The sequence below is a fragment of the Macrotis lagotis genome, chromosome X (genome assembly GCF_037893015.1).
Source record: "Macrotis lagotis isolate mMagLag1 chromosome X, bilby.v1.9.chrom.fasta, whole genome shotgun sequence".
Classification (NCBI taxonomy): Eukaryota; Metazoa; Chordata; class Mammalia; order Peramelemorphia; family Peramelidae; genus Macrotis; species Macrotis lagotis.
This window is the reverse complement of record NC_133666.1, coordinates 152,247,981-152,273,465: the sequence shown is the minus strand read 5'-3', so window position 1 is coordinate 152,273,465 and position 25,485 is coordinate 152,247,981. Positions and strand designations below refer to the sequence as shown.

Here is a 25,485-nt window from a genome sequence, read left to right as displayed (position 1 = left end):
AAGATTGTTTAAATCCAATCAACCCAAACTCTGTTAGTGAGTTACCTCAGTGCAAGAGTAGGAAAAGATGAGAATAGAAATAAATGATTCAGGAGAAAGAAAGAAGAAAAGCCAAAGGCTTGTGTTTCTACTTCATAAATATTTTCTTCCAAAAAAAATTGTTAAACACAAAGCCTAGAAAGTGCTAAACACTGTCATAAAAAAATGAAACCAATTACTTTTCAATAGATAGATAACTTCTTATGGATGTAGACATTATCCTGACTTAGATGTGTGTGCATAGGCAGACCCTTGAGTCATCAGAGCTAAAATCAGAATGTATAAATAAACAAGAAAAACAAACAGTAATGAGAAAAAGTAAATAGATAAGAATATTTAAAATTGAATTAATGAAATAGCCTATTGAAAAATAAGATAAATTACAAATGGACAATGCATATTACATTGACACTCACTAAAAATAAAATTAATCCACAAGTAAAATCAATATAAATGAATTTCTTCAAGAGTCCAGAAAATATTTCAATCAGCAAACATCAATTTATTTATCAGAGAGGGCTGCCAAAGGTAACTAAGTTAAAATATGAACTTATTGGCAGAGTCTTATAAAGAAGGATGGATGGTTATAAATAGTATTATATGATTTTCTTTTATAAAGAAAACTTGACAAGCTACACAACTAAGCAATATCAATCATGTTCATTTGAGGATTAAAATCAAAGGAGTAGCAGAAGAAAAATGGGGGAATACTGTCAAGATTATTGAAACAAATTATTTTCTCCATCAAGGACAGTATAACCACCACACTCACACTTTAACATCACAGTGCCTGAGATGATTGAAAAGGAAGTAGAAATGGCACTAAAGAGAACAATGATATGAAAAGGCACCTGAGGAGATTTCTGGGGCAAAACCAAGATGGGGGTGCAAAGTTAAGAGACTCTGGGAGTTTTTCCCAAAACAATATTGAATGAAACCTCTAAATGGATTCTAAAATGACAAAATTGATAAAAAAAACCCAACAGTGAAACAACTTCTCAGCAAAATATCTCAGAGATTATGTCAAGAAATGATTTGTTGCATGGGTTAAAGGGGAGAATAGTTCAGGGTAGGTGGGAGAGCTGGGAACCCAGTCAGAGGCTTTTAGCCACAGCATAGCTAAGATCCTGGTGCAGCTCTGTAGCAATGAGGCTTCAGCTTGGAAAACAAGATTTTGAGCTCTAGAAATTTGGTGGCATTGGATTACAAAAGCACAGAGAGTAAACTAGGAACACTAGAAATGCCAGAATGGAAAGGAACCAGTATCCTGGCCCCCAGCAAAAAAAAAAAAAAAAAAAAAAAAAGCTTGAGACTATACACCCTATATCATAAGAACAGAGTTCAACTAACAAAGTGCCAACTGTTGATAGATTGTTATTCTGATAGGCATGATAAAAACACCATCGCAGAAGAGAAAAGCAGTTACAAAATGTCTACATATGAAGCCTCTAAGGGGTTGATGAGCTGGTCTCCATTCCAAAAAGATCTCTTGGAAGAGTTCAAACAGAATTTCAAAAACCAAAGAGAGTAAGAAGAAAATGGAGAAAAAGAGAATTATGAAAAATTAGCTGAAGAAAAGTCATTTTAAAAGTAAAATTGACCAGTTGGAAAATAAAATTAAACAAGTGGAAAAGGAAACAAAAATGCTAAATGAAGAAAATAAAACTTTAAAAAACTGAATTAGACAATTAGAAAGGAATGACTCTGTGAGATACCAAGATTCCATCAAACAAAACCAAAAAGTTTAAAAATAGAAGAAAATATAAAGCATTTCTTAAAAAAAAGTGTTCATCCTGGAAAATATATCCAGGAGAGGTGATTTACAAATTATAGGTCTACCTGAAAGCTATGATCCAAAAAAAGAGCCTCTACAATATCATGCAGGAAATTAAGATGGAAAACTATCCTAAAATTTCAGAACAAGGATATAAAATAGTCCTTGAAAGAATTCTTCAATCACCCCCAAAGAGATCCCAAAATGAAAACTCCTAGGAATATTGTAGCCAAATTTCAGATTTCTCAGCTTTAACTGAGAAATTATGACAATCAGTCAAGAAGAAACCATTTAAATGCCAGGGAAACCCAGTTAGGATTACACAGGATATATCAGCTTCAACATTAAAGGATCAGAGAGACCGGAATATGCTATTCTGGAGGGCATTATCTTGCAAAATTTCAACATATTCTTTCAGGGAAAAGAAGGCCTTTTAAAAAAACTATATGAATATTTTATTTTTTCCAATTCTATACAATGGTAGTTTCTACCAATCTTTTTTTTTGCAAGGTTTTGTATTTTACAACTTTTTCTCTTCTCCTCCCCTCCCTCCCCCCTTTCCCCAACAGATGGCACTCTGATAAAGTCTTTTTTTTTTTTAGGTTTTTGCAAGGCAAATGGGGTTAAGTGGCTTGCCCAAGGCCACACAGCTAGGTAATTATTAAGTGTCTGAGACCAGATTTGAACCCAGGTACTCCTGACTCCAAGGCCGGTGCTTTATCCACTACACCACCTAACCGCCCATCTGATAAAGTCTTTACATTTACTTCTGTAATATGCATAGATCCAAACTAAATGTGTTGAGGAAGAAAGAAAAGGCAGAAAGAAAACATTAGAGTAGCAAAATTACATAATATATATGACAACTTTATTCAAACTCCACAATTCCTTCTCTGAAATCAGATGGTATGCTCCATTACAGATCCCCTAAAATTGATCCTGATTATTGCACTGATGGAGTGAACAAGTCCAAGGGTTGATCATCACACCATGATGGTGTTTATATGTATAATGTTCTTCTGGTTCTGTTCATTTCACTCAGCATAAATTCATGAAAGTCTTCCCAGGTTTTTCTGAAATCCCGTCCCTTATAATTTCTTATAGAATAGTTTTCCATCACATATATCTATATCTATATCTATATCTATATCTATATCTATATCTATATCTATACACACACACCACAATTTGTTCAGCCATTCCTCAATTGATGGGCATCTCCTCAATTTCCAGTTCTTTGCCACTACAAACTGAGCTGCTATGAATATTTTTGTACATGTGAGATTTTTATCTCTTTTCATGATCTCTTCAAGGTTCCAAGGCTCTGTTCACTGTATCAGTGAGTTGGCTATGAAAAGTTACAATAAATATACTTTGAGGAACTTCATAGAATAGGATTAAAAGAATAAATGAAAGTATCATATGACAGAAGAAGATGAGCTGTTCATATGGCAAGAGTAAGGAATGCTAGATAGCTCCACTAGAACTATCATTAGCAAATTTTGGTAGAAAACTTTGAGGAGAACATGAACAATAGTCCCAAGCAATGATCAGGCATGGGTGGATTGATCCACAACTTTTAGAGGAAACTCCCAAATCAGTGAGATCCACTTGAATAAATAATCACTAGAGAATAAAAGTGTTTCAAATTAATTTTTATAACAATCTCTGCTGATTATATGTGCCCTGATCCTGGAGAAATTTCATAAAAATATGTATCATTGCAACATTGCATAAGTAGTCTACTTAAAAACAATTACCGCTATTATAACATTTACAGAACTTTTATAACAAAAAAAACACCATTATATGATCTTGCCAATGTTTATTTCCTATGAAGTGATTTTTGTGAATGTGATTATATAATCAATTTTCTGAAATTGATTTCTGAAATATTTTCACATTTTTCCATCCAATACAATCAATGATATCAATATTTTATCTTCTGGACACTTTTGACTAGATCCTGAGAATTATCTATGCTATATCTTCAAGTCCAGGTAATTGTCTATTATAGAAGGAAATATAATCACAAACTTTCATGCAAAACTCATTTTCTTTTTCCTATGGGTAAGTTTAATCTATTTTCCTTTCTAAACTTTTGCTATGCACTTGACAAACTGAAACATAAAAGTTGCTATATATATTTATTTGTTTTAGTTGCTAAATAGCCTGATTCTAATTTTTAATATGTAAATTTGGTGACTTTTAAAAGCTACTGGGAATAAGGGGCACAGTAAATAGTGTGCCAGATTTGAAGTCAGGAAGACTCATTTTCCTGAATTCAAATCTAACTTCAGACACACCAATGTTATGACCTTGGGCAAGTCAATTAATCCTGTTTGCTCCATTCCTCATTTATATAAAATGAGCTAAGAAATGAAAAGGCAAATCACTTCAGTATCTTTGTCAAGAAAACCCCAAGTGGGGTCTTGAAGAGTTGGCTGGATATGATGGAATAATAATAGAAGATATCAGCTAAACAATACTCACATAGACAGGATGGAGGTCAACTCCATACATTTCCAGGGATTTGGCAATTCCCAAGTATTTTATTTCTGCCTCAGAAGGTACTAGACCCCTAAATTTTGCAAAGAAATAAATTTATATTAATGACAGTTACTTTCCTGCTTAAGAAGCTAAGACATTCTAATTCTGTTATGAGAAAATGAAATTAACTTTCATGTCTTATATTATGCTATATCAAGAGAACTCTCTTGAGTTATGGTTAGTAAAACAGAATTATTAAATATTTTGGAGTTTTTTCCTTTACCATATTGCTACTACTAAGTTGTTCTGTGGTTTACTCATGTCATAAAACTTCATTAGTTCATAAAAATCTTACAGTTTTCTGTGATTGTCCCTTTCATAATTTATTATAGCATAATAATATTTCATTATTTATGTATTAAAAATATATAGCAATTCTTCAATTTATGGGTATTCTACTTGCTTCCAGTTCTTTCCTAAAACCAAAAAGTTACTACAAATATTTTTGTATATCTGGATAATTTTCCAGAAAGGCCAGACCAATCCATAACTTTGCCAGTAGATTTGTCTTCTAGCAGTTGTCATTTCTTTTTTATCATTAATTTATTTATTCTATTATTTGCCAATAAAATAGTTATGAGATTTGATCCCACAGTTGCATTTGACTTTTATTTCTCTAATTATTAGTGATTTGGATTTTTTTATTGATTTTTTTCCTTTAATTACTGCCTGCTATGTCTACCAGAGACAGTTCTAAGTCAAGCACTCTCTTTAGTTTTTATGTTAGAAAGAAAATGAGATACTCAGTCCTTAGTCCTAACATAGCAAAACTATGCAACAAGAATTCTGGTGACATATCTTCCTCATCCCCTTGCCTCCCTGACTTTGTCAGCTTTACTGGAATAGTAGGGTCATTAGATATACATCAGGTAGGAGCCAGACTCCATGTGAATGGAATGGTATGTCCTAAGATAAGCAGGCAAAGCTGGGACCAATCAGATCTCAAAAAAACCTTTTACTCCTTTTAGGGCATTCAGATCAAACTGAGGTTATGTGAAATATTTTCCTCTTCCCTATTCTTCCAGGTATACACAGTTTTCTTTTTTGAAAGTGCTAGTTACAGAAGAGACTCACTTTTACCTCCTTCCTCTCTCTTTTCCCCCTAGTATATTCCTTTTTCTTCCCTTTTCTTTCTTAAAGATTGCTATGTAGTATCTCACTCTATGATTCTTAAAGAATTAGGGTTCTGAGGGGACACTTAGTCCTTCCCTCTGAAATTACACTCAATTTTTTTCTTTCTATATCTTGCTTGCATATAGCTGCTTGTATATTGTTTCTTCATTAGAGAACAGGGACTGTTTTATGCATTTCTTTGTATCCTAAGTGCTTAAGATGGTATCTGGTAAGGTGCTTAATAAATAATACTAGTTGACTTGATCTAGGTCTGTTATTAGTTTGAAGTGTATTATAAAATATTTATTATAAATTGGCTTCTAGGAATCTTTGCATCCTAATGAAACTTTCCTTCCCTTTCAAGAAACAAGAATATGTTTACCTGATATGATTCATTATATATATATATATATATATATATATATATATATATATTTCTAGAATATACATATCCATACAACTTTGTCTCACTGTTCTAAATGTATTACTTCAGTAATACTTCAGCAAATGCTTTTCTGCTCCTTCTAGTTTATATTACCATGCTGAATTAGAGAATAACTGCTTTTTGGTAATGAAAATAATGATGATATACTAAAAATTTACTCAGCAGAGAAATAATTTTCTCTTGTGTGAGCTTTATAAATGTTTAACTTGAGCATCTGAATTCAATGGCCAGATATGAATCAGGATGACTGGAGATAGTCCTGGATGTGAGGCAATCAGGTTTAAGTCAACTGGAACAGGTTAACTCAACAATAAATTATTCAGCACCTACTATGCATAGGTACTGTGTTAGGTTCTGGAGTCACAGATATAAAACAGGAGTTTTTGTCCTCAAAAGGATGAAGTGAATGGTACTAACATCTTATGAAGTTACAGTCTTAGTTAAATGACAAAAGACCTCTAATGAAATTCTTCTCTTCCTTAAAAAAATAATAATGAATTGACCTGAACTCTAATATTTAGTTTAATATATATAGAAGTAGAGAAAACAGCACTCAATAATATATTATTCAAAAAAGTATTGTCTTTTTTTGACCAAAGAGTAATTTCATATTGTTCTATTAAATCTTCTAAGATTAGAATACTCTATGCATATAGAAGCTCAAAATTCTTCATATATTTTGTTCACTTCATTTAATTGGGAATCAGTGCAAGCATAGCCCAAAGAGAACCAGCCTTGCCAAAGTCAGGAGAACTCAGGTTCAAGTCCCATCCTTGACATAAACTGGCTATGTGACTTAGTCCAAATCACCTAAGGTTTCAGAGCCACAGGGAATCATCTAAAACTAGTTGTGTAGCAAGTATGTATTGATGTGAAGGAACTGGGTCTTCCCTCAACTAATTAAATCATAGATACAATAAAAAACAAAAAAAAAATCATCTTATATTTTAATTAGCCAAGAACTCAAACTTGGGCTTTCTATTCTTTTATTACTTTTTGTGAACTTAAAATTTAATAATTGTTTCAATACAATCCATTTCCTTTAGATTTTGTCTTACAGTTTTTGGGTTTTTGCAAGGTAAGGAGTTAAGTGACTTGCCCAAGCTAAGTAATTATTAAGTGTCTGAAGCTAGATTTGAAATTATGACCTTCTGACTCCAGGGTGGGTGCTCCATCCACTGCATCACTTATTTTATGTTTCTATACATAGGTTTTCATCAAATTGCCATAGAGTTAGGAAGGTTAAGAACTCCTCCCAAAAAGGAAAATGCACTATATGACTTATGAATCATATCTCTGATTCTATGGAAAGTCTATAAAGTAGTTCTTATCACATCAATCAAAAGAACCTCTGATAGAGAAAATAAAAATATTTAAGGTTTTTCATTTTCTCTATGTTTATTTTTTAGTACTTGTATGAGTAATCAAAACTTTTGTTCTCCTTAAAAAAGCAAATTTTACCATGTTACCATGTAGGTAACATTTGGAAAGCTTAAGAAGCATTAAATCTCAATATAGTAAGTAATTTCATGATTGAATTACTTTATCTTCTGTTTATATTGAAAAGAAAATAGGAATAAATTGTGTCTTATGTTTGCTCTTTATCATTATTGCAGCAAAAATTAATAGCTAATGAATGAAAATTTATATGATAATTAATATTGATAACAATAAAAAAGTATTCTCAAATGCACTGACTTTTCTGCCCTCCAAAATGTATTAACAAGCTTTCTTTGCATATCCTCTCCAGGGAAAACCTAAAATGATAAATTCCATGATCAAGTACATGCTGTTATAGATATTTTTTCAATTGTAATTTAACACCTTGTTCTTACTTCTTGTGAAAATTAAAGAACTTGATCCTTTAAGCAAATACTTTATCAAATTAATTTTACAATTGTTTTTATTTAATAAATATGAGTAAATTAAATTTAGAAGGGAATAATGCCTTAGAAGAATGTTTTAGTAAATGCAGTTAATCTGTAGAGAGGATTTATCCAAAACAAATGTAACAATTATAACTTCAATATTGCAATCCTTTAATCAGAATTTCAATCAATGGAGAACATAGATTGTCTCAAAAGTGCCTGTTCTAATGGGGTGGCTAGGTGGCGTAGTGGATAAAACACCGGCCTTGGAGTAAGGAGTACCTGGGTTCAAGTCTGGTCTCAGACACTCAATAATTACCTAGCTGTGTGGCCTTGGGCAAGCCATTTAACTCCATTTGCCTTGCAAAAACCTAAAAAATAAAAGTGCCTGTTCTACTGAAGTATACCCTTAGAAAGCATGGAAATTATAGTCTTATTTTTGACTTTGATGCCACTTCCTAAATATAAAATATACTTGTAGATGATCATAAAACATTGGATGGGAAACATTTATATAAAGAAAAGCAAAAAATAATGCAAAGACAAGAATTTCAGGAGTTTAAAATAAGCATGAGTGGTTTGATACGATAATGGTGTATACATACACATAGACACACAAATACAAAATTTCTTATTCTAGAAACTTCTTGCATGATTTGCACATTATTTCTTACATTAGAGTTTTATGTATTCGTTCTATGGCATCTTCAAGTTCTTCCTTTTGATCTGGAATAAATCGGTACTCAGACACATATCCTGGAGTGTGCTTGAATGGGTCATAATCTCCAAGTTCAGCTACAAATAAAGGAAAGAAATGTCATTTTCCATTTCCACATCCCCCCCCCCCCTTCCACAATTGAAAAGATACATAAAAAGTTCCTTATCAGGCTGTTCAGCTATTTCCTATTTATTTAAATCTATATATAAATGACTAAAAATTTTCAAGTAACAAAGAGATGGAAGGTGTTACATATAACATAACCAAATTCCTGATTTAATAACTGTGGGCTAAAGCCTGGCTTTCAGGCTTTAGTTGCATCATACATATAAAGTTGCACCATACATATCAGACATATAGGACCTTGTTTCACTAATATCATACTGAATGCTGATTCTCTAGGATTAAAAACAGTGCTATTTACAACTCCATGGATATGAATAAAGAGGAAAATTGAAAATAAGCAGCTTAGGCATTTTACTTGTGGTGTTGTAGAATTAGCACTGACCCTAGAACTCAGAGTTCACAAGTGCTTCATCTCATCTCTGTTCCTTATTTCTGGTATAAACCTGAGCATGTGTTTTCTGAACTTCAATTTCCTCACCTGTAAAATATGGTGATTGTGCTAGAAAACCTTGGAGGGTGTTATAAGTTTTAAATTTATGACTCTTTAATTCTATGAATTCCTACTGAAAATTAATTTTCACTTTACTCTCCTTTTCCAGTCAATTAATTCTTGTTCCATTCCTATTCTGAGTCAGTCATATATATGCATTGAAAATGTTGCAGAATATCCCAAATAAAGACTATGTTCACTGTTCTTCCAAGACAACATAAGACTAACAAATATTAATAGAAGTTATAGAATCAGACAAATATGTTGTAATCAATGAGTTGCCAGTTATTTGCAGTTATTGAATACAGATATACTTGATCATTATTAATAAAATAATTTTAAAAATAGATCTATCTCAATTTAAATCAAAATCTCAATGTTTTACATCTATCTATCTATCTATCTATCTATCTATCTATCTATCTATCTATCTATCATCTATCTATCTATCTATCTATCTATCTATCTATCTATCTATACATATATATCCTTTTAGGAATTTTAAAAGTAAATATAGTCGCTCCCCTATAATTAATTGATTGTCGCATTCCACCACTAAATTAAACTTTATTTACTTAAATTAATTGGGTGAAGGTTAATAAGAACTAATCAACAGTTTAAATTACAGTAAAATCATATTCCAGGTTCTCTGCAAACACATGAAAAATATGCAATGAGGAAAATAGCCAAAGACATGAGCGTTATATACAATGAAATATGACCAGTCAGTTCATCAATTTGAAGGAAAAGAAGTTGATAATTGTTTAAGAACAACTGTAAAAACTTAGTTTTATTTGAGCAAATATAAAGTAGAGGAGAAGTATAAAGAGAAGAAGAAATCAATAAGAAAAACAGAAAGCATAACGAGTGGGGATAAAAGGAGTAGAACAATAGAAGCAGCAAACAACCAAAAAAAAAAAGAAGCCCCCCAAAACTAGGGCAGAAATGAGAGGTAATATAGGAATGATATAGGAAAATGTCAAGATGAAACAATAAGGAAGACAGCTACAAAGAGAAAAGAGGAGAAATATTAGAATTCTTGTTCTAATGCTGAATAATATTCATGATTATAACTGCAAACCATTAAGAATTATTAAAGGTGTTTTGTATATATGATTTAAGGAGGCAGGGAGTTCTATAAAACACCTTAGAAAGATTCTAGGAATCTCTGAATCCTAATCCTCCCCTTTCAAGAAACAAGGATATTCTGACCTGATCTGATTCATTATATATATAGTTCTAGAATATACATATACATACAACTTTGCATCACCATTCTAAATGCAGTACTTCAGTGATGAATAAGCACTTTTCTGCTCCTTTTAGTTTATATCACCAAAACAATTTAAATAATTCAAATAATAAATTTTCAAAGCTAACTTGTTTGGTTTCATTTAGATATTTCATTTTCAGAAAATTTCTCTTTCTCAACAATAAACTCTTTTGTTTAGCTTTCAGAGTCTTTCACAGGCTTGTTCCAGCTCACCTTTCCAGGCATCATTCTCCTTCATGCTTTTTACATAAGATAAATAATAAGAATAGCTACCAATTATATATATTACATATATAGTTTACTATTTACAGATACTGTACTAAGCATTTTATGATTATTATTTCATTTGATACAACAACCCTAGGAAGTACATGCTATTGATATCCCCCTTTTTTCAGATAAAGAAAATGAGGAAAACAGAGGTTTGCCCATAGTCATATAGATAGTAAATGTCTGATATGGAATTTGAACTGAGAGATATTACTGACTTTGGGCATGATATTCTATCCATTGTTCCATCTATCTGTTCCCTTTACACTACAATCAAACTGTCTTACTTTTGTTCCACCACACAGCATTCCACTTCTTATCTCCATATCTTTGCCCAGGTTGACCCCTATACTTAAAACAATCTCTGTCCTTACTTTAGCATCCTAGCTTTACTAACTTACTTAAATACTTAATTTAATTGCCACCTCCTATTTGTAGCAAATCTATTCTGATTTCCTTAGTATCTAATGTCATTTCACTGAAAGTACAATAAATCAAATATATATATATATATATAAAATCTATATATAGAGAGAGAATATATGTAGTATAAATTTGCATATATACTAAATAGTATGATATAGAAATATTATTTACTTTTCTGTGTATATGTTGTTTCCCTCCAAGACAAATTCACTGAAGCCAAAGGCTGTTTTGTTTTTAATCTCTATCTCTAATATCTGGTATAGTACAGCTACATAGTAGTTGTTTTTAAATGTGTAAATGAATGAAGCCTAATAAATAAGCATTATTAAATTGATTAAACAAATAAGAATATTAAATAATATTAAATAAATAAATAATATTAAAGGAATTTTAAGTACAAATAGCTGATAAATTCTAAAACTCTAGCTCTAATAATAAATTGATAATACTCATTTGTCATTTAGCAGCACCAATTTTATATAAAAAGTCTCAGGTAAAGTTTATAAAATGCCAATGGTATCATGAACTATAAGAAGCAGTGGGAAAGGCAAAGGAGAAACATATACTAAGAAAATTGTTAGAAATATAACTAACATTTTCTTTAGAACTCAAAAATTAAAGAAATTAGATACAGAAATTAACAAAAATATCATGAAATAAAAAACAATTAAAGGAACTCTGAGGTAGCACCTCATTCCCATGAAATAGGAAAAGATATATCATAACATTAACTAGTAGCACCTACATTGGAGAGCATATGCTCCCAACTGAGCAGCAATGTTGATTGGACAGGGCAGTCGACCTTGTAGTACATCTTGCTTCACCTGAAGAAAAAATTGATATCTAAAAAAGAAAGAAAGAAAAAATCAACAAAGATACATACATTTGTGGCTCTAGACATACATATTCATGGTAATATTAAATAAGCTTTACTTACATATAATTACTTTCACCTTGTATATAGGCATGCACCTAGAACCTGATTAAAATGAATAATGAAACCTGTGAATTGGTCACACATAATTCAAATTTGTGCTATTTGAAGTTATAATTATGTAAAAAAATTGTAATTTTTCACCAGCCTGATAGAAATATGAAGTGTGAATTCAGATAAAGTGACCTCTTCAGGGGATTCATTATTCACCCTAAATTGGGACCAAGGTATAATGGTGAAGCAAAGAGATTTTACCATGTCTTACATACAAGTATATCAACAAGAAAGATCAAATTACACACTCAATTTGAGACACATTGGCCTGAGAATGGTGGGGCAGGGAAGGCTGAATTAATAGGTAGTTAAGAGATGAATTAGTAGAGATTTTTTTTAAAAGCATTAAAAAATTTAAAAGAAAATAATATAAAACAAAATGTAGTTCAAAAACAGACATGAAATAGGCAATTTTGTTACAGCCATATTAGATTTAACATATACTTTAAAATAAACAAAAATATTTGACAACACAGGGTCAATGAAAGCCCAGTCCTGAACAAAGAAACATCAAATATTCTGATAGATGTAATCCCTTATGTGGGCTTTGGAATAGGAATGTTTCCTTTATTTGTTGATTAATTGTAGAGCTGGAATTAAGTATGCATTTGAAAGGAAACTAATCAAAGAGAGCATTTTTTCCTCCTTGGATAAATTAGATTGAGTAAGACAAATCTTAGTCAGCTTCCAGAAAGCCAAAAGGAGACACAAATGCTCCATCTGAACTTGTTAATCTCTTCAATTTACTAGGTTTTATATCTGCCAAGTCCTTCCTCCAATCAGAATAGACCTCCCATCAGTGTCAATGATTTTCAAGGATTTTTCTTGGGCTAAAGACTTTGATTCATTTACAGACTAAGATTTATTCTCATCTCAGGGAATCTTATGATTTGCTTCAAGAGAGGGATTAATTAATTGTCTAGACTGACTCCTACCCTAACATATATATATATATAAAAGCTCATGAATTCATTTAAAAATTCTTTTTTCTTTTGGAGAGGTGGAGCCAAGATCACTGAGTAAAGACAGGGACTAGCCTGAGTTCTCTCCCAAACCATTCTAAATACCTTTAAATAATGACTCTAAAAAAATACTAGAGTGACAAACCACAAAAGACTGAGAAAGAATTTTTCAGTCCACAACAACTTGGAAGATTGAAGGAAGGATCTTTTGCTCTGGCATTAGAAAGGACTTGCAAGTGTTGCTGGTGGAGTTGTGAGTAGATCCAGCTATTCTGGAGAGCAATGTGGAACTATGCCAGCAGAGCAATAAAAATGTTCATTCCCTTTGACCTACCAATTCCAATTCTAGGACTAAAACCAGAAGAAGCCATAAAAAAATTGAAAAATGCCCCATATGTTCCAAAATATTCATAGCACTCTTTTAGTGATAGCAAAGAATTGGAAATTGAGGGGATGCCCATCAATTGGGGAATGGTTAAACAAATTATGGTATATGAATATTATGTAATATTATTATTCTATAAAAAACCGTAAATGGGAACTTAATGATGTTGAAATGCTCATGTTCCTGCATGGGAAGATGATACTGAAAATTCATTAACTTTCTCATTTATTATAAGAGTTAGAAAGAGCATACATAGAGAAGGCTCAGGTGGGAGTTGAATTTGAAGGGATAATATGTTTTTAAAATGGAGTTAATGGGGGGAGAGAGGAATGTACTGGGAAAAAGGGAAAGAGGGAGATAGAATGGGGTAAGTTATTTCACATAAAAGAGGCAAGAAAAATCTTTTGCAGTGGAGTGGAAGGATTGCTGAGAGGTTATGAGTGAACCCCACTCTCATTGGAATTGGCTCAGAGAAGGAATTACATATACACTCAAAGAGGGAGTTTTTATCCCAGTGGCTGGACTCTTTGGGTTTATCAAACAGCAGGTTACTATACTCCTCTCCTGCTTTTACACCTAGTCTATTCCACTGGTCCACCACTCTATTTCTTAGCCAATACCAAACAGTTTTGATGACTGATGCTTTATAATATAATATTAGATCGGGTAGTGCTAAGCCACCTTCTTTTGCATTTTTTTCATTAAGCTCCTGGAAATTCTTGACTTTTTATTTCTCCATATGAATTTACTTATAATTTTTTCTAACTTATTAAAGTAATTTTTTGGAATTTTGATTGGTAGGGCACTAAACAGATAGTTTAGTTTGGGTAGAATTTTCATTTTTATTATATTAGCTCTCCCTATCCATGAGCAGTTGATATTTGCCCAGTTATTTAAATCTGATTTAATTTGTGTGAGAAGTGTTTTATAATAGTTTTCAAAAAGATTCTGAGTCTGTCTTGGCAAATAGACTCCCAAATATTTTACACTGTCTGAGGTTACTTTGAATGGGATTTCTCTTTCTAGCTCTTCCTGCTGTTTCTTGCTAGACATATATAGAAAAGTTGAGGATTTATGGGGGTTTATTTTATAACCTGCAACTTTGCTAAAATTGCTAATTGTTTCCAGTAGTTTCTTAGATGATTTCTTGGGATTCTCTAGGTAGTACATATACACTCAACTGGATATAGAAATCTATCTTATCATTGAGGAAAGTAGGAGAGGTAAGGGATGGGAGAAGGGGTGATAGGTGATAAAAGGGAAGAAGAAAGATTGTTGAGGGTAGTCAAAGAAAAACACTTTTGAGGAGGAAATGAGTGAAAGGACAGACAGAATAGAATAAATGGGGGTGGAGAGGAATAGGATGGAGGGAAATACAGTCAGTAATAGTAACTGTGGGAAAAAATATTTAAAAAAATTTCTCTGGTAAGGACCAAATTCTCAAGCATAAAGAGCTGAGTCAAAATTAAAAAAAAAGAGCCATTCCCAAATTGATAAAAGACCAAAAGATATGAACAGTTTTCAGGTGAGATTATTAATGCTATCTATTTAAATAATTTTTAAAAATATGTCCCAACTCATTATTGATAGGAGAAATGTGGGTTGGAATGATTCTGAGGTACTGCCTTATACCTATTAGACTTCCTAAAAGAACAGAAAGAGAAAATGACAAATGTTGGAAGAGTTATAGGGAAAATGAGACATTAATGCATTATTGGAGGAGTTGTGAAATAATTCAACAATTCAGTAGAGCAATTTGGAACTAGTAGTGCTGCTACTAGATTCATATTCCAGAAGAGATGAAAAATAAGAAGGAAAAGGACCTTTCTAATTACATAGATTCTTTTAGTGGCAGTGAGCTAGAGATTGAAGGGATGCCTATTGGTTGGGGGTATAGCTGAACAAACTGTGGTATGAGATTAATATGAAATTTTATTCTGTTTTTAAGCAATGATGTTATAAGCTATCAGTAAAAAACTTACATGAGTAGATGCAATGGAAAAGGTACTATATACAACATAACAGCAATGTTGTAGAATGATCAGCTCTCAAAGACTTCTCAGCAATGCTGTGACCCAAGAGAACTCTGAAGGGCTTATGATAAAGAATACTCTCCATCACAAAGACAGAGTTGATAGTGTCTGAATATAGTTTGAAGCATGCTTATTTAAACTTTATTTTTCATGAGGTTTCTCTTTGTTTTTGAGGGAAGGGGTTATGTTTACTTGTAAAACATGACTATTGTGGTAATGGTTTTCATGACTATATATATTTTTTCTGTATCACCTAATTTGCTTTCTTATTAATAAGGGGTCTGGGGTAAGAGGAAGGGAGAGAATTCAGAACTCAAAGTTTTAAAAGTGAATACTGAAGCATGTATATTTGCATGTAACCCAGAGGAACATAAAATAAAATACATTTTAAAAAATTCTATTTTTTGTTCTTCATATACCAAGGTGTTCATAGTTTAGATTATAAAACAAAAATGACTGTTTAAAGGTCTAAATATATAATATTATGATGTTTGTCCTTCATTCTCAAAGAAATCCATGATAACCGGGAGATGATGCCATGACAAGAAAGTGAATTGGATTTGAGTGAGAAGGTGCTATGTTAAATCACCAGCCTCATTTTCTCTTCTGGAGCCATCTGGGTCCAGTGGTCAGATATGAATTAGGATGACTGGAGATGGCCCTGATGTAAGGCAATCAGAGATAAGAAACTCGCCTAATAAATGTCAAGTTTCTGAGGCCAGATTTGAACTCACCAGACCTTTCTCATGATGCCATCGGAGTTTTCTCATCCTATAAATTCTCATCTCCCTTTACCTCCTCACCTTGGAAGTTCACTCCTCTCCTACTATCCCTTATTCTACTTGTCTGCTTCCTCCCAAAACCTTCATTACAAAGTAGGGGTGAGGAATGTCCAACTTGCAGGCAGTATAAGACCCTGGAAATCATTTGGTCTAATGCTGCCACAGCAACCACGGGGGTGGGAGGGAAAAACACAAAATTTCACTAAGCCTAGTATCTTTTTAAGGTGAATTCATTAAATGTATGACCAAATATAGCAGGCAAATGATGTTCTATTTATGCAAATGATCCTTGGCAGAAAAAAGGTTCCCCATCCCTGATTTAAAGGAAGGTATTCAGATCTGCCATGTTTTCATTTCATTTAATTGCCTGACTCTCAGGACTTTTGTTCCCATGTCTTTGCCCATTTTGTATTTCTTTTTGAATTATTTTTGTTTTATACTTTGTAATTTTAAAATGTTTAATTGATGCTTTTATTTTGTATCTCTAGCACACTTACTAATTAATTCTTTTCAGTCCTCTCAAATTGAATCCTCTCTTTGTAACAAATAAAGACAACTAAGAACCAAAATTCAATATTTTAACCAAATCCAATTTTTTCCTTTTCTCATTCATCTTCCTTTTATATACTGTCTTCCCTAATTAGAATGCAAGTTACTCAAGGACAGAGGTTGTTTTTCCTTTGGCTTGTTTTGGTATTGTTTTTGTAGCAGAATGTCTACGTGCTAGTTGAAAATTGTTGAAGCAAGCAATGGACTAAGTACAATCAGGTCTGCTATAACTCAACTTATTTGTTCTTAAAAATCACCATCTAGGCAAAATCTCGCAATAAATACTGTAGGGTTCATGGTAAAATGGGGTTGGGATAGAACACAAAAAATTTCAGTGAGATTAAAAATGAGATACTTGATAAAAAAAATGGTAGCATAGGGTTACACATGTTAAATATAAATACTACAATGAATATACTGGCAAACAAGACTTGTATAAAACAGATACGATCAATGAATAATTTGGTAGCCAGTCACAGTGAGAAACTTATGACTAGAACTCATTCTGGGAATAAATATTGCAAGTTGTATAGCTGTTTTTTACACTGTTCTTCCCAACAGCAGCAATATTTCTCATGGGAACATCAATTTCTTTTCAATCTTCAGTGTAGCAGTATCTAGAGTCTCCATAGCTCTGCATAGTAATGTCAAGCTTTGTAGAAGAACCACCAAGATAAGCATAATCTAGATTTCACAAAAGTAACTGTTGGAAAATAATTTTAATATTATACCTGGTTATTTCTTCTTTAAGTTGACAGGGATCTTCAGCATAAAATTTGATGCCAAAATAAAAAGTATATGGAGGGCCAGCTAAAAGAAAAAAGTTAACACAATTTTAAAAATAAATGTTATCTATAATAATTGAATATGTGCATAGTTTAATCTTCTTTTGTATTATTACCTTATAAAGTTTTCCATGCATATGTCATTACTTATAAATTATGAGAAATCTAGTCCTACCCAATGTTCACATTCTTTAATGTTGAATGAAAAGTTGTTTACTAATTTCTATATAATCTGATCAAGGGTTTTTAAAAACTTATTTTCTTTTCACTATCATGAATCAATAAAAATTACATAAATAGGTTTTAATATAATTGGCAAGAAGATAATTCTTACATTATTAATCTGTTACAGGAAAGTCTAAGAGAGTTCCTATCACAGTCATATATAATATACAGATAATATTTCTGGTCCATGGGTAGAACAAGACAGAGAGACAAGATAGAAAAGGAAAGAAGCTAGAGACTGTATTTAGCACGGGCAAAGTAAGGAATTCAAATTTCTAATGTAGAGCAGAACCTAGTAATGAGGGAAATCATATTCATTACTGGACAGACTAATTGTGATCTGAAGATTTTCCTCATTATTAGTTATGTTTTTGTATAGAGCAATTAGAATCACCTCCTTGACATACAATGTTATACTTTGACATGATTTATTTTAAAATTCAGGCATGATCAAATTTATTTAATTAAATACCAAAGTGTTTTATTCAAATAAATTGATAAAAATGAAGTATTCATCTTAGCAAAAAATGTTTTCATTACTGATTGATTTAAAAAATAATTTTTATTGCTCTTCTATTCTTAACATTTCCCACTGTATCTTCTCTTTCCCATAAAGTCATCCCTTATAATAAATAATAAATAAAAAATTACAAAAAAAGTAGCTAATAGATAAAGATAGCTAATAGATAAAAACAGTTGTATATTAAATGCAATATTCTGCCCCCAATTATGCAAAAAAGATGGGGAAAGATCTTGTCTCTAAAACTAAGCTTTTCCCATCAGTTCATGCTAGTCTTCCCAAGTTTCTCTGTATTTACCATGTTCGTCTCTTTTTACTGTGCAATAATAATTCCTTACATTTATGAACCAATTGTTTACCTATACATTATAAATGAACAGTTGCTTTGTTTCCACAAACACACTCATACACAGTTACTATAAATACAGTGTTGGATATCAGACCTGGTATAGTTTGTCATTTACCTCTTTGGAGTACATAACAAGCAACAGAATCTTTGAATCAAAGTTTATGGACCTTTTGAAAGTCTTTGCATAATTTTAAATTGCTTTCCTGAATGGCTGGAACAATTTATAGTTAAACAAACAATGCATTGGTGTGTCTGTTTTTCTACAACCCCCATAACCTTAAATCATTTCTATTTTTTTTAATTCTTGCCAATTTATTGAGTGTGATGTGAAACTTAAAGGATGTTTTGAATTTCTCTTATTGGTATTGTGGAACATGGTTGTTGGAAAGCTTTCTATTTTTCTTTAGGAAATTATTTGTTTATTTCTTTTGACCATTGGAGTAAATAGCTTTGGGTCTTATATGTGTTAATCACCTATATATCTGGGATATCAGACTGTTGTCAGAGATATTAGACAGAAGTTTTTTTCCTAGTTGACTAGTTTTCTTCTTGTTCTACTTATGTTAACACTGTTCATGCAAACAAATTTCTACTTTTATGCTATCAAAATTATCAATTTTATCTTTTGTGGATTGTGTTATTCCTTGTTTGATTAAGAACTTGCTCCCTACCTGCTTGATCTTTAATTTTAAAGTTGTGTATACACCTTGAATTTGTTCTAAGACATTAATCTAGGGGTGGCTAGGTGGTGCAGTGGATGGAGCACTGCCCTGGGGTCAGGAGTACCTGAGTTCAAATCTGGCCTCAGACACTTAATAATTACCTAGCTGTGTGGCCTTGAGCAAGCCACTTAACCCCATTGCTTTGCAAAAAAAAAAACAACCTAAAAAGATATTAATCTAAATCTATTTTTCCCCATTTTTCTGTTTTTTTAGTTGTTCTCATCAAATAAAAAGTGCTTTCCAAAGACAATTCATGCTTTGGGGGTTTCCTGAATTGAACTGAATTGAATTACTTTAGATTCCTTCTTATCTGAAATTAATTAATAATAATTAATCTATTAATTAATTAATTTCCATTAATCTAATTTTCTATCATTAACAGATACTAAATTTGAAGGTTTTCATGACTCCTTTCTTTATGGTTTGAGATCTGGAAATGCTTTTCCCATTTATGCTTACCTACCCTCTTCCTATATTTCCCTTGATATTTTAGAATTTTTATTTCTCCATAATTTTAGATATCATTTTGTCTAGTTGGCAGGGTGACTAGCATACCACTTATCTGTGAAATAATTTTTATGGTATTGTTAATATTTTATGCATTTTGTAGTTAATGTGAATTGAAAACCTGTTTTTAATCTCCTGGATTTTGTTACTAGTAAATAAAAAAAATGATGCTATTTCTTTAGGTTTAATTTGTAATCTGCAACTTTACTGAAGCTAACATTTGAATTAATTTATTTTCTGATTTCTTGAGACACATTAAAAAAATAATAATGTCACCAACAAATAGGTATATTTAGTTCATTAACTTTTTAAAATTTCATTTAGGCAATGGGGTTAGGTGACTTATCCAAGGTCACACAGCTAGGTGATTATTTGATGTCTGAGGCCATATTTGAACTCAGATCCTCCTGACTCCAGGGCTGGTGCTCTATCTACTGCACCACCTAGTTGTCCCCTTTAACTTTTTTTTCCCATATTATTGTTGACTATTTTAAAACTTATATTTTTTCCTTTAGGAACTGCTTTGGCAATATGCCAGAAATTTTAGTATGTTGTCTGATAAATCATATTGTTTCCCATATGGGTTTAGTTTTAATGATTATTCTTTGGCCCACTCATTTAGACTTTCATTATTAATTCTTGATTAAGTGTCCATCTTTTTCTGCTCTGTGAATGGATTATTATCTTCATTATGTTCTGGTTTTCCAAGAATATATATTTCTTACTGTTCACATTTACTTGCAATTTTCCCCTGCCATTATCCAAGGTTTATTTATTTTTTTTTAATATATGCCCTATAGTACTGAGAAAGGTATAAATTCTTAGTGGTACCATTCAAAAAATGTCATGAATCTTTTAGCTCTCAATTTTCTAAAAATTAGGAGGTTTTGATTTTTTGTCCAATCCACTGTTTTTCATCCTATTGAACTATTTTATCTATTTACATTTATGATACATAGAATTTATATATATATATCATAATTTTGATAACATAAGTCATAATATCATTATGGTTACTACAGCAATATTAATGAAAAGAACACACCAAAAATAAAAGTATATTTAGCAGAATTATAAAGATCAAATAAGACTTGAATGAAGACACCTTCAAAGACACATCTAACCTATCCCTATGGGGAGGTGAAAGGTCTACAGATTGTGCATACTGTACTTTTTCTATGAAAATTGTGCTTACTTTGTTTTCTTCATTATTTTTCTTCCTTTCTATATTCTGAACTTTTATTCTCTGATTTGTGTTCTGAATCCTTATTTGTTTCTTCTTGATTCTCTTTGTGTTCCCCTCTTGTCATCTTAGATCATCTCAGAACCCATTCAGAATAGCTGGGCAGCTGAAAGACAATACCACTAGATGCCACTCTACCCTTTTCTTCACTTTCCCTGCCTCCACTCTAGTTAAGGTTGACTACAATCCACTTTCGAAGTTCAACTGCTCACCTGGCTTAAATGAGATAGGAATCATCAATTCTTTTCTTTCTGGTGTAATGGAAGAATACCATAGGCCCTTCTATCTGCCCTGCCACCACCTGCTATAGTCCTCTAACTCTTATCATCTGTCTTTGCTCAATGCCCTAATTTCATCTGACCTAATGATATAACTTAAGGTCCTCTGAATCTTGCCATCTGTCATGCTGGAGAATACTTAGGATTTCTGGGCTTTTCCAGCTACTCTAAAGCTGAACTTTCTTTTATGTATGGACCTCCACAATTTTGAATGTGAGCTCCTTGAGTGAGGATGGTCTAACCTAGAGGTACCACTTAAAAATGTCTTTTCATTCACTGATTTATTCATCTGTTGGTAACATGTCCTGAAAACATTGTAAAGACCAGAGGTTCTTAATTTTTTGACAATTTGGTGGAGTCTATGAACCTCTTTTCCTCAGGAATGCTTTTAAATACATAAAATAAAATACATAAGATTATAAGAGATGGTAATTATCCTGTAGTACATTTCTCCAATCAAAACAGTCAAAAATATTTTAAAAAATCAAGTTCACAGACTCCAAGTTAAAAACTCCTTATATAGACTATTAATATTAAAAATAAGACAGGTTCATTGAAATTCCTTCCTAGAAACACAGCCACATACATATATATACAACATGTTATTGTATTCCTTCTTTAAAAATTTGGGAAATGATATAGAAAATATCATTTGGACATAATCTTAGTTACACACTGATTCAACTAGCTTATTATTATGTCTTTTGCTAAATAATATTGCTATATTATTCATATTTTTTTCAAATATTATTCAAAATAAGTATAGTAGCTATTCTCAAAAGGAAGTCAAATTCTCTTTGATGGTATATGATTTCTGTTAGGTTAAAAGGAAACCACTTAGTAAATTGCTTTCTCAGAGACCAGACTGGTATCTTCTTGATGAATGGTTTATGCTCTAGGGAATTCTAGTTCATTAGAATTCAAATGATAAATAATTTCTTTTTTTTCTTTTAAGATATATATATATATATATATATATATATATATATATATATATATATTCAGGCTCTCTGACCCTTTAATTTGAAAGCAAAATTTAAAATTTAGGCAGCTAGAAAAGGAACTAATGTTTCCAGACTAAAGACCCCAACCAACAAAATAACTCATTTTATCCAAGGGGTTAGCACAGTCTCCTATATGCAGAGCATTTATTCATTTCAAAAAGTTGTCATCTGCCATCACAAGCCATAAAATTATTTTGCACACCATAAAATTTTTAAATCATTATTTTATAAATTGAAAATTAAATACATACTGTTTATCAGTTCTTTTTGTTCTGCAAGGGTTTTTGCAGGATCCAGCCAGTACTATAAGAGGAAGAAAAAAGGCGGTTATTCAGCATGTTATTTACTAAAGATACATACATGCATATTTTTACATATATAAATACTTTTTGGTATTCATGGAACTCAAATATATGCGATGAAACTAAAATTCAAAAAAAAAAAATATATATATATATACTTGTGGGGCATCCAGGTGCTGCTAGGTGCCACAGTGGATAGCTCACTAGCTCTGAAGTCAGGAGGACCTGAGTTTAAATCCTACCTCAGACATTTAATAATTACCTAGCTGTGTGACCCTGGGTAAGTCACTTAATCCTATTGCCTTGCAAAAACAAAAAACAAACAAAAGTATATACTTGCATTAGGAGTTATATCATGTTAGATCAATTCACCTGAACTGAACTTAGTTACATAGCTTTTCTTTCTTTATTATTAAACACCTATTAAATAGAAAGGCATTGTGTTAGAGATATTTCCTGTCTAAAAATTAATCAACTAACCAATTCATTTCTTTTAAATGTTTATGCATTGTAAATTTAAAGGATACAAAACCAAAAAGCAATTAGTCCCTGAAAGAGTTTACATACCATAGGGTGGGGGGAATATAACTCTACAAACAATTACTAAACAACTGTTAAGTAGTTGAACACTTTATTAGATGCTCAGAAAGTACAATATTTAATTAATGCAAGTTCTTAGTCTCCATTGAGGTTCCAGTCTAAAACTGTGCTATGTGACCCTCATCCCAGCCTCCTGACTGTCATTATTGAGGGGTGTGATTCCTTACTACCGCCACCACAAAACTGCTGCAAAATACTCTTTCAAAAAAAACAAACCACAAGTGGCTGTGTATGCCAAGTGGATCAAACCATATCACCACTTCATCACCACCACCTTCCCTCAGTCCTATATGAAGGCAATAGAGGACCCTGATTCCAAGAAGACTAGGAATAACAATTCCCCACTCCCACCCCCAAAGATTAGTGACCCAACTAAGACTAGGGGCAGGGAACCTCCAGCCATGGGCCATATTGGTCTGGTGGTATTGCCAAGCAAACACAGACAAGACTTGAAGTTCAACAAATCTAGCTACTTTTTAGGGGTGAATTAATTAAATGTTTGACCAAATATAACCTATGAATGATGTTATAAATATCCAAATGGTCCTTGGTAGAAAAAAAAAGTTCCCCACCAACTTGAAGTTGGGGAACAGCCCTTGTAGAGATGTGACTTGGCAATAGCTTCTCCAGGTCCTGGAGCTCTTGCTTTCTCAGCAACTAAAGCTACTGAAAAATCAGGAAACAGTTCTCATTACCAAAGTCTGTAATTGTCAAATGATTCAAAGACAGAAAGAAATATGGTTTTATCAGTAGAAATTACACTAAAGAAGACCTTCTACTTTGCCACTTAAACCCTATGCTTTCTCTATCTGACTTGCAACTGAAACTTCTTACGGATATATTGCCCCATTAGAATACAAGTTCCCGATAGCAGAGATGTCTTTTTCTTCTATTTATAGTCTCGGAGCTAATTAGATCAAATGTCCCACTCAAAGGTCTACTCTGATGCCTCATCACAGCACAGAGTTACTAAGGACTCTTAAAAAGACTTCTAGGAGTCAAAAATGGCAAGGTAAGCAGGAAATTACCTGAAAATTCCCATCTTCACCTCCAAATGACTATAAAATAACACCTCAAAATGAATCCTTGGCAAAAGCATCAATAAAATGATGAGGTGAAACAATTTTCTAGCCCAAGTCAACTTGGAAGGTCAGCAGGAAAAGTCTAACTCTGTGGGATAAAAGGGAAGCATAGTCTAGGGCAGGTAGCCTTCTGGCAAAGCAGTGATACGAATTGCCTTAAGTCAGTAGAGGCCCTGTGGCCCCATTGCAGCAGTGGATGTCCGAGCTAATACCTCCCACTTCCCAGCCACAGCACAACACCAGGCCCTTATCACCTTCTTAGAGATGGATGAACTATTTTGCTGGTAAACCTTGTAGGGTTCTTTTTTATTTAATAGCTTCTGAATTCCTCATTATTTTCAACAAAATAATCCTGCTATTTCCAAATGTTCTGGAAACACAGTGCTATATACCAAATCTCTGAAAACTGCCCACTCCTTTTCTGATCCACTGTAAGTAAAATAGATGCGCATAGAGCATATTACATATCAGATTTATGAATAGAACTTATGAATAAATAAGTAGTAATTACTAAAGCAGCAAAGTAATTTAGATTATAATAATTAAAAGAGATTTTGTATAAATAATGTAGTGAGGATTTAGAAGCTTAGAAGGAAACATAGAAAAGCCTCAGAAAATATATATATAACAAAGTAAATTTTTAAGAATCTGAATCACTGGGGCAGCTAGGTGGCACAGCGGATAAAGGACCCCCCCTGGAGTCAGGACTACCTGGGTTCAAATCCGGGCTCAGACACTTAATAATTACCTAGCTGTGTGGCCTTGGGCAAGCCACTTAACCCCATTTGCCTTGCAAAAGCCTTAAAAAAAAGAATATGAATCACTTCTCACTTGATAAATGGTCATAGGATATAAAGAGGCAGTTTTTGTAAGGAAAAAATCAAAGATATAATATCTCCAATACTACCCCTTCCTCCCATAGTAAATAAAGTGACTGAAATGTCTGATATCTTTGAACCAGAGACTCCATTCCTAGGTATAAAACATTCTTCTTTTACTTTATCCCCTGGCATGTATTCTTCAGTCCAGTGAGTGGATTTGTGGATGTTCCACAAACAAAAAAATGCATTCTTGACT

The 25,485-nt window shown here is 32.3% G+C and overlaps 1 protein-coding gene across 1 annotated transcript in view; it reads right to left on the bottom strand.

Moving 5' to 3' along the window:
• The window catches only part of EPB41L4A (erythrocyte membrane protein band 4.1 like 4A), a 198,857-nt gene that overhangs the window by 97,652 nt on the left and 75,720 nt on the right, over window positions 1-25,485 (bottom strand). Inside the window, exons 3-7 of the mRNA XM_074205000.1 lie at window positions 22,676-22,727; window positions 17,523-17,601; window positions 11,838-11,935; window positions 8,464-8,584; window positions 4,307-4,394 (exon numbers count right to left, since the gene is read on the bottom strand). Coding sequence (XP_074061101.1) covers window positions 4,307-4,394; window positions 8,464-8,584; window positions 11,838-11,935; window positions 17,523-17,601; window positions 22,676-22,727 — 438 coding nt within the window. The remainder of the gene's footprint in view (window positions 1-4,306; window positions 4,395-8,463; window positions 8,585-11,837; window positions 11,936-17,522; window positions 17,602-22,675; window positions 22,728-25,485) is intronic.